General features: G+C 39.8%; 2 protein-coding genes across 7 annotated transcripts; both read right to left on the bottom strand.

Annotated features, from left to right (window-relative positions):
• Positions 1-16: 16 nt before the first annotated feature.
• Positions 17-8,331, bottom strand: LOC132958660 (vacuolar protein sorting-associated protein 4B-like). Its single transcript, XM_061031634.1, has 11 exons — positions 8,153-8,331; positions 6,777-6,888; positions 6,322-6,472; positions 4,794-4,852; positions 4,564-4,683; positions 4,141-4,297; positions 3,918-4,066; positions 3,759-3,840; positions 3,084-3,303; positions 2,752-2,892; positions 17-1,509 (listed from the first exon to the last, which is right to left on the bottom strand). Exons 1-11 carry the CDS (start codon positions 8,171-8,173, stop codon positions 1,408-1,410), a joined length of 1,314 nt encoding a protein of 437 aa, XP_060887617.1. The 5' UTR covers positions 8,174-8,331; the 3' UTR covers positions 17-1,407.
• Positions 8,332-9,802: 1,471 nt separating this feature from the next.
• ankrd29 (ankyrin repeat domain 29) lies at positions 9,803-16,995 on the bottom strand. 6 transcript variants are annotated; one of them, XM_061031590.1, is made up of 10 exons: positions 16,820-16,995; positions 16,217-16,388; positions 14,710-14,808; positions 13,311-13,409; positions 12,993-13,091; positions 12,469-12,567; positions 12,220-12,318; positions 10,801-10,896; positions 10,302-10,400; positions 9,803-10,207 (listed from the first exon to the last, which is right to left on the bottom strand). In XM_061031590.1, exons 3-10 carry the CDS (start codon positions 14,788-14,790, stop codon positions 10,124-10,126), a joined length of 756 nt encoding a protein of 251 aa, XP_060887573.1. In that variant the 5' UTR covers positions 14,791-14,808; positions 16,217-16,388; positions 16,820-16,995; the 3' UTR covers positions 9,803-10,123. The 6 variants fall into 6 exon arrangements, with proteins under 6 accessions (XP_060887573.1, XP_060887567.1, XP_060887592.1 ...); XM_061031584.1 differs by having other exon boundaries at positions 16,278-16,388; XM_061031609.1 differs by having other exon boundaries at positions 16,217-16,351.
• Positions 16,996-17,976: the final 981 nt, after the last annotated feature.

Below are 17,976 nucleotides of genomic sequence, written 5' to 3'. Positions count from 1 at the left end.
AATCAACAGAGGTACGTTGTGTTTAAAATGTGCATTTATCAACCACGGCATCACCACCATATTAAACAAAGATGGAGGTCAATTGTTCTTTAAAATTTATATTTCAAGGCTCTGCTTGAAGGACTAAAAAAAGAAAAAGGGAAACTTACAAAGATGTAAACATAAAATATATCAGTGATAAAAAAAAAAGTCCTGAAACAGATTACTAATTTGTTGGTATGTTGACAAAAATGATAAACTTCATCAATTATTTTAGTCAAAGATAGCAAACTAACTGCTGCTGCAAACAATAAACTGAACTGTAGCTAACAAGTGGACATAGTTAAAGTGCCTTGAACGTGCATTCTTTCCACTGGCCAGCAGGAGGCAATATACAAAGTCTATGAGAAAAAAAGTCCCAATTCTCAGTTGATTTATTCCATCAGTGAACTTTCTTCTTAAGAGTTAATGTTCCCAATCTCTAGTTTCAAGTCTTATTTAATACAGCATGATGTTCATTTTTTAAATTATGTCCCATTTAGAGTCAAACAGACCAGAAAGAGGGGAGGGGTCAGGGCGGGGCTACCTGGGACTGACCTAAAAATTGCTGTTGAAGCCTTCAGATATACAAGCGTGCTCTTCCAGTAACCTCCGGTGTTAAAAAGCGAAGCCAATGCTTAAGTGTTAAAAACTGCAGTTCCTTTAGTGTCCACTTGAGGCTGCTTCCAAAAGTGAGTCAGTCCCTATAGAGCCTCATGTTAAAATGTCCTTCTTTACAGCAGAAATAAACATGCTTACATCCTGGTACAAAAAAAAAATTGGTACAGGGTAAATTTAATTATAAATCGTCTGTTTTGATTTTATTAAGGCTAAGGGGCGTGGCTGTTCTGACTAACAGGTGGGCATGTGGTAGCTGTTTGACAGGAGGCTTAAGGCCCTCCTCAGCTCCACCTCTTTATTTGTGTAGATTTACTGTAATTCAGCATTTCCAGCATGGCGACCTCCATTGCTGGGCCTCAAAACATCTTTACAGGAACCAAAGGGTGTCGTCACTGAGACTAGGTCCATTTTTCATACTTCATACAGTCTATGGCTCCACCCTCTTGATCAAATACAGCACTTCATGCTCTAAAATAAAGATGGAGCCTACATGAATGCTTCACTCGAGCCTTGAAGAAACAGGAGATAGGTGGCTATGTCCACTTCTTATATACAGTCTGTGCTATTAACTTGCTTTTCATTTGTAACACAAATTCTTATCTTTGCTTTATGTTCCGGTAACCTTCCATGGGTATTTTTTTAATCATTTTTGACTTTTAAAGGAGAGAGAAAAAGATTAATCAAATGAGAAAACATGACAGTGAAAGACAGTGAAAGACATCATAAGTTACAGTCCTCATTCCATGAGCTTTGAGTGATCGAATGTTTTCAACCTTCCTGACCAAAATCTTCAGTAAACTTCCTCAGTTTCTCCAAATCATCGTCGTTCACTGTGGGTTTGGTCTTGCTCTGCGATCTCAGCATGTCGTCCTGCACGGAAAATATCAGATTAGGGTTGTCACAATACCAGAATTTTAAACTGTGATATGATTTTATCTGTTTCAGTACAGCCTCAAGGGGACACTCAGGGAACTGCAGTTTTTTGCAACTCTACATTGGCTTCATTTTTCAACACCGGAGGTTAGTTCACTGGTGTCACTGAGAAAAATACCATGTTTTATAAAGTCTATGGCCAAAATCAATACTGACATTATGAGAGAATAATTCAAGAAAATAAAAATGTGGGGGTGCATACCATTCATTTTTAACAAAATGAAAAAAAGTTTTGATTTTAATGTGTACATAGGTACCTAGTATGGTTTTGCTTTTCCACGAGTGAAAGGTGCTGAAAGTGCACAAAGCTGCTGACGTTCCTCAATATGTTAGTTTAAATACATTTGAATGAGAGTCTAAAACAAATGATTAAAGCAAAGAGGACGCTTGTTGAGTCTAAAGCCTGGCTCACACTACAGGATAATCGGGCTGATTTGAGCTCCGATTCTTCCTTACCGACAATCGCAGGGTCGCTCCCGACTCAAGGCTGCTCGGAACCGATTATCTGCTCAGTGAGTGGTACGACGATCCAATCTTAAAGTCCCCGATCTCCCTGGCGATCGTCCGGGACTCCCCGATTTATTTCAAACATGTTTGATATTTAGAATTTAAAATCTGGACAATTACGTCATGAAAGGGTCCGGCAGAAGTTATGTGTGACTACAATATAATGACAAGAGACAAGGGAAGACTGTAGTCATGGCGACCAGGCGCAGGACGCAACCTGGAATTTTTTGTTTTTTTGAGTTTTCGGTACAGATCATCAGTGCAGCACTTTTCTGAAACTTGTATCCATATATCTACGATTGTATCAACTTTTCTATATCCTACAACAACTTAGACTTCCCTCTCTTTCACTGACCGCCGTCCGTTGGAATGAAACTTTATTGACAATTGTCAGCGCTCCGTCCTGATTTCACTTGTACAGTGTGAGCTCTCCGGCCGTGCCCGACTCTCGGGTCGTGCGCGTGAGCACATAAATCGCAAGGTCTGGTCGGGCGTTGTAAACGATTCAGTCGTACAGTGTGAGCCGACATGCCACCCCGACTTTTATACAATCGGGGAAAAATCGCACAGTGTGAGCCAGGCTTAACAGAGGTAGAGGCTCAGGCTCGGTTTTCCAGGCTATTTGTTCCAGTGGACTTTTTGTAAAATATTTGTACAGAAGGCTTTGCTCACCATGCACACAACCGGCTCTAAAAGTTTATCCCCAGTGAGGTCCATCCACGTCATCTCCATGGCGCCAGGATCACCGGGAGAACATGGAGTCAGGAGGTCGTCCACCACAACGTCTGGATTGTTCCACGAAGACCCGCGAACCTTCATCAGAATGTTTTAATGTGTACAAAGACAAAAAGAAACATCAGATATGAAATCAATTCCTACACACTTAGAAGTTCAGGATATTTTCACTGTTTCTTAATCAAGAGTGCAGAGATAGTTCATGATTCTGGACCTTGCCGTGGAATTGAAACACACAGGTATATTAACAGGCTCAGGTTTGTTTTTACCTTTTTAAAGTGTGTGGCTGACTGAACCTTCCTGACTGGCTGCATCAGAGCGTCTCTGACGATGACACTGATGTCTGCCCCGGAGTAACCCTCTGTCTTTTTGCCCAGAGTGATGAAGTCGGCGTCCGTCAGCCCATTAGGGGTGGAGCCAAGGTGGAGTTTGAACATGAAGGAGCGAGCATGCTCCTCGGGCAAAGGGATGTAGATCCGCTTCTCAAACCTAAGACAGACATTTTCCACCTTTTACATCCAGACAATAATCACTTCAAAATTCTGAATCAATGGGACATCATTTTTCAGAAAGTAATAAAATCACGTCATGGCTTATAAAATGTAAGACCATTTTAGACAATATGGTACAATTCCAATACCTGTGATGGTACAGTACAGCAGAAAAAAACAGAGATTTTGAGATCAGAAGAGCAGCCAGCCGCCTGGGCTAACATGATGCCATTGAAGCAGTTACGCTTCAGAAGATTTCACAAATCATTAAGTACTGCATGTTTTGGCACATCAGGCACATCGTGATAGGTATCATAGGAGAAGGACCCCGCCCTTTTCCTGGACTTTCTCTGGCTATGGAGCACATTTTGACAAAGCTATCTTCCCAGCAGCAAATTCCTCCTGTTAATGTCTTTAGAAGACATTTGTGAAAAAAAGAAAAGTTAAACTCACCTTCTCCTGATGGCAGAGTCAAGTGTCCATGGTATATTTGTGGCTCCCAGCACGAGGATTCCCTCATTATCGTTCCCGACACCTGAGAGGAGAAACACAATCTCAAACACCTCATCAAAACAAAACAACAACTACTTCAGGTTATCTCCTGCTTCTCACCCTGCATCTGCACCAAGAACTCAGTCTTGATCCTTCGCGCTGCCTCGCTCTCATTCTCGCTCCGGGAGCCACAGAGAGAATCGATCTCATCGATGAAAATGATTGACGGTTTGTGTTCTCGGGCCATACTGAACAGACTCTTTACCAACCTTTAGAAAGAACCAACACGTGTTAAATCTCTGTTTGCTGTATTTTATCATTATGTTAGGAAGCTGGGCCTCACTTTTCACTCTCCCCGAGCCACTTGGACACGAGGTCGGAGGAAGAGATGGAGAAGAAGGTGGAGTTGTTTGCTTCTGTGGCGACAGCCTTAGCCAGGTAGGACTTCCCTGTTCCCGGAGGTCCAAACAGAAGAATCCCCCGCCAAGGAGTCCTCTTTCCTACACAGACATGATTCTAGTAAAAATCTGATGCTATCAATACCTGCTCCGATACCATGGCAACAAAAATAGAAGTCCTAGGCCCTGATGTCGGGGAATTTCTTGTTTTTAATCATCAAAAACTCCTTCAAAAACTCCTTCACATGGTCAAAATTGTACAAATACGTTGGCAACATTTTACATTTGCACAATTGAGACGATAAAGGAGAGTGTATCACTTTAAGACACGTTAGAACATACATTATGACATACTCATTTTGCTATACCTTTAAACAGGTGGGGGAATTTGATGGGCAGGATCACGGCCTCTTTTAAAGCTTCTTTGGCTCCTTCAAGTCCAGCTACATCGTCCCACTTTATGTTTGGTTTCTCCATGACGATGGCACCTTGAGAAGAGACAGATTTAATCAAACATTACTAATGTGGGTGACACATTTTACTTCTTTGTCTGCCGATGTGGTCATTAAATGTAGCGAGTCGTGAAAGCATCTTTTACCTGAGAGTTGATTCTGGAACTTTTTCTTCTCTTCATCCCCCTCGTCCCCGTTTTCATCCCTGAAAAATCAAAAGACAACACCTCGCATTAGGTTTAACTGCCTTTTTAAAGTCTGAGTTTGGCTCTGAGGCTGTCATCGTGTTCTTGTTGTTTTTAAGCCAGAAGTGACCATACTGGAAGACAGGTTGGAGCTCAGCAAACATTAAGTTATCTCAGCTTTACTGTCTGTGCCCAGGGCTGAATCTTACGTAGGTTAACAAGCCATGTATGGTGAGTGCAGACGCAGATACTGTCTGGAGACGCTAACTCCTCTCCTTCTCCACTGTCTCATCCAAATATGTTCCCTTCTGCATCCAAAAAACCAACATGGCAACAGCCACAAAACCAAACTTAAGAGCTCCAAAAGGCAGTACAAAAGCAGTGAGTAGCTTCAAGGTGAATTTTCAGTCACACACTGCAAAAATTTAAATATTGATAAACTTTAATTATATAGTGATACACGTAGTCACAGAGCAAGGACAGGTGGACGAGAACACACACATACAAACATATAACACAAATCAGCATACATTCAAACTTAAGTAAAAGGCACAGAAGGACAGGATTGAAAAATGTTGACCTTTAAAACGTAGTTTTTAGCAGCGGTTTCAAAGAAACTACGGATTCAGCAGAGCGTATGTTAAGAGGAAGACTGTTTCAGAGTTTAAGAGCTGCTACTGCAAACGCAAGATCACCTCTGGATTTAAAATATCAGCGAGGAACAGGTAAAAGTCTGTGAATACATGATCTGAGAGGGAAGCTGCTTAAAGAAGGACTCAGTAAATCTCTTATGTACACCAGAGACAAGCCATTCAGGGCCTTGTATGTACAATTTTGAAATGGATTCTGAACTGAGCTGTAAGTTAATGAATGGAGTGATATGAGACTGATGACCAGCTTTTGTTTACAACCTAGCTGCCGCGTTATGGACCATGTGCAGACGTGGTATCGAGGACTGAGTAATATAAGCCACATTCACCCTACATGACCAGATTTTTACGTAAATTTTAAGTAAATTTACTTGCTAAGATTTGTGTCCTAGCAGTGCGTTTTCTATAAGATCTATAGGCATACAATAAACATTTCTCAAAATGGATTTTACGTTAATCCCTGTTTCTAAAGTTGGAGGTAATGTACATACAAATACAGCAGCAAAGACATAGAAGAAAAAAAACTGCCAGACATTAATCAAGGAGGTTAGTATTGAAGTTTTTAAAAAAAGGAAATCAATTCAACTAATTTGTTCGACGAAAAAAATACAGACAATTCTGTTTTTGAGTAAACTGAATGTCAAAAGGACTTATTCATTCCACATGTCTCTAAAAACAACACATCAGTCCCAGACTGAACTTTGTCTTTAGTTCCCCACTAATAAGTAGCAAACTTTATAAAGTAATCAAAAGACCTGCAGGACAAACCTTCACATGAGCCTGAATCGTCAACATACAACCAGGACAACTAATCGTACAGTGTTACTGATGAGTCTCACCCTTTGTCACCAGACTGCGACTCTTTGACTGGTTTGGTTGAAGGACTCTTCTCCTTCTTCCTCAGGTATTCCTTCAGCTGCTCCGCTCGGTCCAGGTAGTCGCCACACTTTACTCTGATGCTCTGCGCAGCTCGCTCGCCCTGAGCCTCGTCTGAAAGCCACACAGCGTGGAGCTTAGATTCATGTATGTTGGCAGAGGTTTTAATTTCACTTGTTTTAAAACAATACAAGCTCTTATTTTAAAGATCGACTGTATCAAAAAGGACCAAAGATTTGAAAGTACTTCAGATCTTCAATCTTATTTTTAACCAAAAGCTGTCAAACTGTCTTAATTGCACAAATATGTTGCCAACATATCTGTGCAATTCAGATGTGTAGGACTTTGCCTGCAATTACCAAAAGTGAACGTTAGACAATAAAAATACACAAATCAAACACTTATACGAGCGGCTTACATTTGACAACATGCAGGAAGTACTGCACTGCGCTCTCATAATATCTGAGAGCCTCCTCATAGTTTTTGGCTTTGTCCGCCTCTGAAGCTTTGGTGGCGAGATCGATAGCTTTCTGTGAAAAGACAACAGGAAGGATAAGAAACCAACTCATCATACGTTTTAGAAGTAGATACTTACACATGCACTTTAACTTGAAAAAGTTAACACACTTTTCATTTGCCTGGTTTTTCTTTCTCTTTGGTCATAGTTGTGTCAGAAATATTAAAAATAAGTTTGCTCGAACTGAATTGCTACTTGTTTTTTTATTTGTAATCCATAAAATTATTTCATGAAGCTTCATAGTAGCGTAACACAATTAGGCAGTGTAGGAGCAGAGGTAAAGTAAGTATCCAACACTGTACATCATTATGAATGATCATTATTAGTGCTCATTCTCTAGACTTGAAATCGTTTTAAGGGTGTAAATCATTAAATTGGATGTTTAAAAGGGATATATCCCCATGGCATTACAGACAAAATGTGGCTGAAGGAAATTGGAAAAGTCCATCCATCCATCCGTTTTCTTCTGTTTAGATAGCAGGAGGCTAATCAAGTCATCCCAGCGTCCATCTCCAAGCAAAATGTTCCTGCTCCTCCTGGGGGAACCTGAGTACACCCCTGGGTCTCCACCCACTTTGACTAGCCTCGAAGACCTCATAAGGGAGGCGACCAGGAGGCATCCTAATCAGACCCCTGAACCAACTGGCTCCAAAAGGCAGCCTAGACTGGCTCTCTAAACTGACTGCTACTTGGAAATTAAAAGGGTTGCCAGTTTTTTTCCATTTACACAAAAACTTTGAACTTTATTACCCCCGAGGGGAAATTAAATGAGCAAAAAACACATAGATTCAGTTACAAGAAACACTAACACATAAAAACAAGAATACATCAATAATACAAAGTTACTAACTTTTAGAAGTAAATAATTTTTCACCCTGTTGGATTTATCCTGAAGTAATGAGTTACTGAGAAGATGCTGAGGACACTTTAAGATGTAACTCTCTTGTAAAAGGTTTGAAACAAACCAGTAACACCTCTTCTGAAAGCATGTTATTCACTTTCAAATCATTGTATTAAATCAGACATGTAGGCTTTTAACTTTCGACATTTTGCATTAAAAGAATACTTATGTATGTTGTTACGTATCTCTGTTGACGACTTTTTAAAAGACGCTACAGTATAAATAAATATACCTTACACCCCGAAATATCCATTTTAAAAAGACATACACAATCTGACAGAATTATAAATAAAGCCGTATCATTTGTTGACACTCAGTGTTATTGTTATATAACCGGACGGCTATTTGTTAGCTCAGTAAAAAGTTTAACACTCACCTGTAAATTACCTCCTGCCATCAGGTTTGTTGTGTGTCTCAAACTAAACTCGCTTTTGATAAAACTTTAAACTGTTTTTCTACCTCTTTCTACCACTAAGTTTACTTTAAGAACAACTTCAATCACACAAACATCGTCTCACTTCCGCGTCAACATAAAGGCACTGTGACTTCCGGGATGGTACCGTGACGTCACGTTATTGTCATCTGGAACAGCTGCTGTGAGGTTATATTTATAGATTACATATTTAAAATGATTGTAGGCTATACCGTTTAATAATGGTTCAAAGTAAATAACAGGAAGCTTATGTTTGGATTGATTGTTTTGCGTTGTGTAAAATTCAATATATTCAACAATAACTATTACATAGAGCTTAACTTTAATTATAAAGTCTCAAATACAGTAAATCTCAATTACTAAACTAAAACTAAAATCTATTAAAACTAACAATACATATTTTTTTATTTTAATAAATCAATTTATTGAAAAGCACCAAAGCTTAAAAAAACGACATATATTTCACAAGGAGAGGAATGATTCCATCAGAAATTGCAGGTAAACTAAACTAAAAAAAGAGACATCACGTATAGGTGCAGGGCAGTGCAAAAATAGCAAAACTGAGAAAGAAGATAGGCCTGCACACTTGCTCAATTGACGCAAAAAAGGGGTTTTAATGATCTCATCACTACATTTCGACTAGAGGTCTTCTTCAGGTGATAATTTTATCAAAATTGAGCAAGTGTGCAGGCCTATAAACTACACAGTCTAAAATGCACCAATACATTGGCAACATGAACATACATATTTGTAAAATTTAGACTGTTACCAGGAGTTTTCCTGCAATTTATGACATGCCAATGACTATTAAATAAAAGTGACTCCATCCTTAAACATTAAACTTCCTAAGTTACTGTTTGGAAATTGGGGGCAACACATACTGCAAGTAGACTACAGAGAGCACACCAACAGGCAGCATTTTAAAGCAGAAAGATTTGGTTAAATAACATAGCTATATACAAGGCAAAAAGCAGAGTATGACCAGCAAATTCTCAAAAGTTGTAAACACAGGAGGAAATTACATATTAGGATGATTTTAAAGCAGATGTGTTTCTGTGGTTTAATATCAAATTGAGGAATTCTCTACCTGATAATTTGAAGAGCTATAATATATTTCAGTTTAAGAAATTGTATAAGGAAAGAATCATTAGACTCTATGCAACTGTCAGCTAGTGTTTATTTTTCTTTTTTTCATGGGGAAATGTAGTCAAAGACTCTGAATTTGCTTAGTATTATTTTTCTTTTGCTGTACTACAGAGGAGGATCTGGGCCATCTGAGGATCAAAAATCTTCCTCCTCTCATTATTTAATTCTAATGCTTTGTTCTATCTCACTTCTGTATCAATTATCATAGTTTTTGTTTCTATGTTTCTAAAATATTGCTTGTTAAGAAATAATCATTCGAATGAACGTCTATTGTTAACGTGTATTTTGAGGAAAGGGGCTCACAAAATAAGATGTGTCTTCTCCCTGCTTCTTTCCAAATAGTGATCAAATTGTAAATCTTTTTCTTTTACAAAAAACTGTGAAGATTACAGTGAGAGCGACACATAAAATGAAATGAAAAATGAAATACACATGCACACTTAAGACTTATTGGTTGAATATTTAGACTTTATTCATTTACACTTACTGTACATCTATTCAAAAGGAAGACAAAGAAAAAATTTGCAAAATATCTCTAATATTTGACAACACCCAGGGTAGAAATAAGGCATTTATCGTGGAGGGTGAAGACGCACAGGGAAGAAGGAATTCATTTCACATTGTGTTGCTCTGGATTTAGTCCATTTATTCAACATTTTACAGATTTATTTGAATTAACAGGCACCATGTACAGTACATGTTGTAGATTTGTCATTGTTTTCTTCTCCCTCATCAGTGTGCTACAGGCAGGCGTCATCACAGCGGTCATCAACTGTCTCCGTTCAACATTTTTGGTTGTAAAAGTTTCAGGATGCGGTCGTTTTTTGTAAGATCTGCAGGGAGTTCGTTATTCTGCAGAAACACACGAGAGAAAGTTTAGCAGCTCGAGTTGTGTGCTTCTGTTCTGTCTGTTCATCTTCTCCTCCTTCAATGATTTGTGTCTCACCTCGTTTGGCAGCTTTGGGTCTGCATTTGCTCCCAGCAGCAGCAGAACAGATCGTAGATTTCCTCCCATAACAGCAGCATGAAGGGCAGTGGATCCGTTCTGCAGACAACCAATACAAACCTACATGTGTTCTTAATGCTTACAGTGTTGTGTTGATCACTAAACAACTTCATCACTAAATATAAACCTGCTCTTTATCCAGAGCTGGAAAGTTAGACTTTTCAAGAGCTACTTTTGGTCAGACTCTGATGAGCAGGTTGAAACAACTCTGATGTCTCTCATGTTCAGTAAACACCTACCTGTTCCTATTTTTGTATCAATTTAAAAAACAGCAAGCGCCAAAATGACACATTTATTGAGGGAATTATATCTTCACTGGCCACAAGCGTTTTCCCTAGCAGGGGCTCTATTATAATCCTGCAGAAATAAGAGTGCTATCTTTCTTTTTGTTTCATGAAACTCTTTCCCTTCATAAAAAACAAACTGCAGCATCGTCTACCTTTAGAAGGCCGAGAGAAGGAGAAAACTTGAGGAGCTCCTCGATGACGCCGCTGTGTCCCTTTAAAGCTGCTTTGAATAACGCCGTGGATCCATCCTTAGAAGAAAAAATACAGACAGCATTTCATTATTTTACATCATCACTCAAAGGTCCTCTTACTCACCTGCTCTGTGGCTTTTGAAGACATCACATATCAGACATTCAGCCAGGTGACGTAGAAGCATGCATACGCACAATCAGGTAAAAGACACATGAAAAAAAAACATGACTGCTTATGTTTACATGACATCAGGTGGTCACAGTGCAAACCTGTGAATAAAAACAGTAACAAATGTCACTGTTTAGATTCACCTTTTTTCACTGTGAGCACCTGATGCTTTTGTCTTAATCAAAAGTAACGGGTTCAAGTCCGGCCTCTGCCCTTTGACGCAGGTCATCACCCACTATCTCCTCCAAACATTCCATGTCTGTCTTCAGCTGTCCTATCTAATCATGGCACAAAAACACCTAGAGAGTCTCAGTCTGTTTTCTTTTTTGCATTTTTTTTAGCCCAGTTTAATTGGTGTCCTACTATCTCTTCAGTCCTTTTTTCAGAATTTGCACCCAAGTGTAACTTTTGATGCCCAGAGTAGGTGCAGTTTCACAGCACCCTGCCATATTTCCTACTTTTGTGTCATGATATTGCAAAGATGTATTTTACACATTTATCTAGAGTTTGTATCTATAACTCCACTAATAAGCAAAAAGTCCCCATGCATCTGTCGCTGTCTGAAACAGCTCGGTTTCTACGTCAGAAACGTTTCAGGAACAGATACATACAAATGTTCAATGTCCGATTGTTGACAAGTCAAAGTGAAACTTATGCAAAATAGCAAGAAGCTACACCTGCCATCTCCTCTGATCATCTGGTTTTAAGTTTACTGGATGAATTCCCCAGATATGTGATTTCAGAAACTGTGCCTGTGTGTGTCTGTGTTTTTAAAGTTTCTTGTTCATGCGTGCAGTTAAAACAATCCAGTCATAACCCTTGACAAAAGACTCTTACTCACACATTAACACTTTAAAGTGCTCAGGATAATAATAAAAAAAGAAAACTGCTCATCAAAAGTGATCAGACTTTATCTCCTGAAGAAATGCTGAAAAAAATCCAAAGCTCAAACTCAACAGACCTTGAATTCAAACTGTTGCATTACTATGATCAAATGTAAACTGTGGAACTCTTCCTGCAGTTGTTACCTAATCACATGTATTAGGTCCTTAAACACAACGCTAATGAAATAGCAAAAGGCTTTCTGAAAGTGCAGTTAATACTTAAACATTTCTGGAAGAAAGTAAAAGCAAAGGCACTCAAAGACACAAATAATTTATCCTAAAAATAACAAGTTTGTTAACTTTACTAGCTCTGATATGCCTGCATACTTGTCTGTCAGCGTCTCGATCTGCTCCACGCAAGAGAAGCACCTTCACCGCCTCACTTTGACCCATCTGAGCCGCCATCCACAGGGGGGCAGTGCCGTCCTGCAGAACATGAGAGAAGCAGAGGAGAAGAAGGGAGAAAGGAGAAGAGAGGGAGGAGGTGGATATTCGAGCTGATGCAGGATTGAGATAACCTGTAGGGATGTTGAAAAGCAGATGTGAGCTGTGTCCATTAAACACGGAGGTCATTACCTCTCTGGCCTGGTTAACCTTGGCACCGGATGAAAGCAGCTGACGAATCACAGTTATGTGACCCTCCTGGGCAGCGAGAAACAGAGGGGTGGCACCATCCTGAAACACACAAAACAAACTTTCATACACGTTTTTACTTTCCTGCTTGTTAGAGAAGCTTTAAACGAAACAAAAAGGGTATTTTAAGAAGGTTAGGAGCAGTTTGTTATTGTTTGTGCAGTCTGATTGTTTCCTCGTCCAGATTCTATTCCTGCCAAAAATGAGTCATGTCTGACTCAGCAGTCTGCAGAAACCTGAGCGACTGGATTCCTGCTGCAGAGACACTTTGTGCAACTAACTCTCCTCTTCTTCTTAGACACACAAAGACGCACACACACACACACACACACACACACACACACACACACACACACACACACACACACACACACACACACACACACACACACACACACACACACACACACGGACAGACAGGCAGAGGAGGCATGTTTAAAAGAGGCTGAAGATGTGTACGCGCTCACATTGAGCTGGTCATGAACATTGGCTCCGTTCTTCAGCAGGTTGTCCACCACCTTGGAGTGTCCGTACTGAGAGGCGACGGTGAGAGCCGTGCCGCCGTCCTGACAAACAAAAAACGACAAGAGCTCACATTCATTAATGTTTGCTTCATGCTGCATGGAGGACACATACAGAATCTACAGAGGTGTAAAAAGCAGCCAGAGGAGCAGATATCACGCATCCTTTTTGTCTCCTAGTTTGGCACCAAGCCCTCTGACTCACAGTCTGCAGCTCTCTCCATCACACCCACTCTCATACAGATGTACGACACTGCTGCGTACCTTTGTCTGAAACTCTGTGGAGGCTCCGAACTCAAACAGGAGCTTTGTGATGTCTTGGTGTCCCTGCTGTGAGGCGAAAAACAGAGCGGTGGAACCTGTCTGGAAAAGATGATGAAAAAAATTAAGTGTATGTTTTGGACTATAGCTTGCCATATTTCCCCCCAATGGACAAGCTATTTAATTTATAGGTCAATGTCTTGTCTTTCAAAAACAAGCCCTCTACTTTAAGGTTGTCATCATTTTCAATACTTACATCCTTTTTAATACCCTGTGTTTAAACGATATATTCATCATTTGTAAGAGCTTAAGAAATAGGGGTTTCTTATATTGCCATGTTGTTGTAGTGTTGGACTCTGGGTGTCACTGTAAGACTGCAGCTCAGGTATACATGTTTGGAAGTCACTGTATAGGTGAGGTGTGTGATCCTGGAAGGACTAAATGTTTTTGACTGATCAAGTGAGAGAATTGCCATTAGTGTAAGGTTGTGCACCTTTCTTTATTTTCCATTTTTACGGTTTTTAATTAGCTTTGTTGTTTTTATGGATCAATAAAGAAAGAGTTTTAACTGCAATCAGGTGTGGCGACCAATCATTTGCAAAAGGCTGATTACAAACTGTGGCAAAGCGCGTCACCTAGGTTACTCCTGGATCAGGCATCTAAGAAGTTTGGTACAAGACCTCCTTTAATATCATACCTTAAAGAGTACCAAAGATTAAGAAACCCTCAAAGCTTAAGTCTATTTTTTTTTTTCAAAAAGTTGCAGCAAGGGAGAGAGCAGTCTAAATGTTTCAGCATTGCCAAGTTGTTAATGTATTTGTCCAATTTAGATAGTGTGCATGCAACTTTTAGTCATTAAAAACAAGAATTTACACAATACTGGCTGACTAAGGCTTCTATTTTTGTTGTTATGGTGTCAGCTATCAATATTGTATGATTTTACTGGAATCGAATCATACTGGAATCATATCAAACCCATAATCGTATCCACAGTTCAGGTCCTACCTGCAACTCCTTTTCAAATGTTTCAAATGTTAGTCCCCACTCTATCTCTCGATTTCCACTGTCCTGTCCAAATAAAAGCTATAAGCCCATAAATCTATTTTTAAAAAATGGTAAAATCTCATATACCAATTAAGTTATTGCATTTCAACCTCAACAACTGTTGGATTACAGACGTATTCTGAGGGGCCAATCATCATGTGTTGTGTTTAACACTCTTCAAGTAACTCACTGCAAAAAAAACAATTTAATTTCTGATTCAACACAGCTTGAATACAAATATTCTAACAAATATGTTTGGTTGTCTGTTCACTGCCATATCTGAGATTCACTGTCTCTTTATAGTCAAGACAAGTTTGTATTGTTTCTACTGGCATATTCAGGTGTTTTCCAATCATACCTCTCTCTGATAGTTGATGTCAGCTCCTTGCATTATCAGTTCTTTGGCACAATCATAATGGCCGCTGTAAGACGCCACCATCAGCGCTGTGGTCCCATACTAAAAAAAATAATTAAAGAGACATTCAATTAAAATCACATGCTGTGTTTCCACCAAAAGTTACCAGAATTATTTTTTTTGGTCCCAGTGGCTTCTTTTAAAGGGAACTAATAGGTTCCTATGGCCCACTGTTTACTGCATTTCCACTGAGGTAAAAAAAAAACATCTTAAAAAGTGCTTTTAGACTCACAAGAAACTCCTCTTAAAATTTGTTTGAGTTGAATGTATGAATGCAACAGGAAAACTTCAGGAAAGTTCACTGACGACAAGCAGGATGGAGTGATGACGTTCATATCCTGCAACAAGCACACCAATGGTGCAATCTCCATGCATGAAATGAAACTGCCTCTTCATGTTTTTTTGTTCACCATTAGGTTCTTCTCCATTATTCTGTTTATAACTTGAATATGTGGCGTGGCAGAAACATTCATCAGAAATTTTCCGGGAAACTTTCAGGAGTGTTATTGATTACTCAACCAATCACCAGGGGTGAAGGTATTCATGTACGGTCCATTACTGGGTACCACTGAAAGAAACAGTGGCGTAACACAGCGCAGGAGAAAGGGGAGAGATGCTGCCTGCCAAAACTCACTTTCAAAACCAGTCACAGTCGCACTTTCATTGTTGATCCGAGTTGCTTCTGAAGCGTCTGTGCTGGGTTTTGATCCGATCTGGACGGAGCCCAACTGCCTTTCATTACTGCTAGTTAACATGAGCGCTAGGGCGCTGCAGCTGACTGAGATCCAGGGCTGTGGAGTTTTGGCAGGCAGACATATGTTGCAAAATCTCCCAAGTAAAATTTATAGAAAAGTTTTTTGATATTCTGTTTTATTCCAACAACATAGACGGCAGCTCAGGAAAGCTGTGTGTGAGGTGACCATCAGGTATTGCTGTGTAATTCATTGCACCTTTCTTTACTTCATACAGGTGTTCAGATATTGAAATGTTTGTTTCAAGGATGCATTTAGCCAAGGAGAGGTGAACAATATTAAGTGACAGTTTGTGTTGTAGTACTGGCAAGCATTTTAAAGTACTTTCAGCCCTGCCGATCCGCAATCAATTATAAATACTGCTAGTACCTGCTAGTACCACCCGAAGGGCCCTGCACTTTCAGAAAGCACTACTTCTGGAGTAGGGACCTTTTCATGTTTCTGATGTTTAATTTAGAAAGTTCCCTGCAGTGGAAATGCACAGAGTACCTCTTAAAGTTACTGTTCCCTGGGGAAAGCTCCTGCAGTGGTAACTCAGCCAAAAGTAATTAAAACATGTGGGAAGAAAAGGCTGATTTCTGCAGACTAAACACATGAATCCTTCACATTTTATGGAAAAACAAAACAAAACATAAATGTGAAGCTGAGCTGACACATACACACATGCAGCACAGAGGTAAGTCACTCTGTCTCCCTACCACAGGCGAGTTATGGGGAAAGCGTGCAGCGAAGCGGCCAGGACATGCAGGGCATCCGTACACTGTCTCTGCAGTCTGCGTCCACTCGGCCGCTGTTCAGCAGCAGCTGCAGGAGTGCCAGGTTCCCCTTCCTTGCTGCCCAAAACACAGCATTAGACAGGGGTGTGTCCTTCTGCAGGGTAAATAAATACACACAACAGCCTCTGACCTCACACCACCATTATAGTCTTACACACAGTCACAGTAAACAGCTCAGAGTGTCTGATCAGGTGTGACAGGTGATCAATCATCCAACAAACACCTCTATATAAGAAAGGATTATAGTGATCTGAATGACTCTAATGTGAGTGACTCTCAGTGCGATTACATTATAGCTTATTATATCTGCACGTGCATAGAGTGCCAGACTGAAAAAAATAGCATTTAAGTCGATAAACATCACATTTAATCCTGCTTCGGTTTCTTGCAGTTAAATCCACCTCGTCGTAAATAAACCTGAGGATGAGGAGCTGCAGACTGCAGGAGGAAGCGGCTGTAATCTCATGTCTCATTGAGGCCCTGTCTGCAGCCTGGAGGAGCTGAGGACAGAAAAACATGATTTACCTTAAAAGACATCCTGCAGAGCTCACAGGTGACTCATGTTCCTCCTGTGCACGCGGTCATTAAAGGAGCTGGTGGTCTGCAGAGACGAGTCTGGGTGTTGGCGGATCGCGGACATAATAACAGACAGAAAGTCAGCTGAGCTCATCCTCTGCAGTCACAGCTGCACGGGGGACCAGAGCGGGCCGCTGGGGGGCGCTGAAGAGCTCTAACATACAGTCACTCAGCTCGACGCTGCGGGATGGAGCAGAGATGACTGGACACTTGAGATAAAACATAATAACATTATATACATATTCCATTTTTTTCTTTTTTTACTGCAGTGTCTGGTGTCAACCTGAAACGTGTCATTGGGCCAATTTTTTCATTTTAGATTAGAGAGCAGTCGAGTCAACAACACACTTTGTTCAAAGAGGTGACACACCATAAATTGGCTATTTCATCACGGAACTGTTAAAAACATTGACAGGCCATCAAAAAGCTGGGTAAAAACCCATGGGTAGCGTCTTTCAGAAGTGTCCCTTGTTTTTGTTTTTGTTTAGTTTTTTTACATTTTGGATTTTTTGTTTCCCCACAGAGCTCCTTCACAACTTTGTTGGAACTTCCGAGCACTCCAGACTCTCGTTTGTAATTATTTTTGCTTTAACATACTTTGTAGTTTGTAGCTCCACAGAAAAGTGAATTGCATTTGAAAAATGTACATCAATTGCAAATTAAATGCATTATTATTATTATGTAATTTTTTACAAATGTTTAATATAACCTTTATTTAAGCAGGAAAACCTCGTTTACATTAAAAATTATAACTATTTCCCAAGAGTGTCCTGCCTGAGACAGTCAGCAGCACAGTTAACAAAGTGAGAATCAACCCTGAGCAGCCATAAATACAAATATAATACAAAGTACATTATTATTAAACAATAACAGACACAAAACAACAAATTCAACCAGCAAATATTTCTCAAGATTGCCCAAAGTCATACATATATCTGTTAGAACATCTGCAGCCTGATGTGTCTGCCTCCAAGTCATTTAACATCCTCTTAAAGTCATCCAATGAGAGCAGCTCATTAAGTTCAAGGTGTTTTTGTAACTATATTAGTTTATATTAAATAATATAAGTATGTACAAGCATGCACTCTATGGAGTTGCAAAATATT

Source organism: Labrus mixtus, chromosome 3, assembly GCF_963584025.1.
Source record: "Labrus mixtus chromosome 3, fLabMix1.1, whole genome shotgun sequence".
Lineage (NCBI taxonomy): Eukaryota > Metazoa > Chordata > Actinopteri > Labriformes > Labridae > Labrus > Labrus mixtus.
The sequence above is the reverse complement of the archived record's forward strand: the minus strand, read 5'-3'. Positions and strand labels throughout refer to the sequence as shown.

Coding starts and splice junctions, on each gene's coding strand:
- LOC132958660 (XM_061031634.1), bottom strand. CDS start 8,173: ATGGCAGGAGGTAATTTACAG. Junction 4,298..4,563: donor ATTCCCCCACCTGTTTAAAG/GTATAGCAAAAT, acceptor ATGTCTGTGTAG/GAAAGAGGACTCCTTGGCGG. Junction 1,510..2,751: donor TAGAGCCGGTTGTGTGCATG/GTGAGCAAAGCC, acceptor TTTTCCGTGCAG/GACGACATGCTGAGATCGCA.
- ankrd29 (XM_061031584.1), bottom strand. Junction 12,568..12,992: donor ATGTTCATGACCAGCTCAAT/GTGAGCGCGTAC, acceptor TGTGTGTTTCAG/GATGGTGCCACCCCTCTGTT. Junction 10,897..12,219: donor ATCGAGACGCTGACAGACAA/GTATGCAGGCAT, acceptor TTTTCTTCTAAG/GATGGATCCACGGCGTTATT.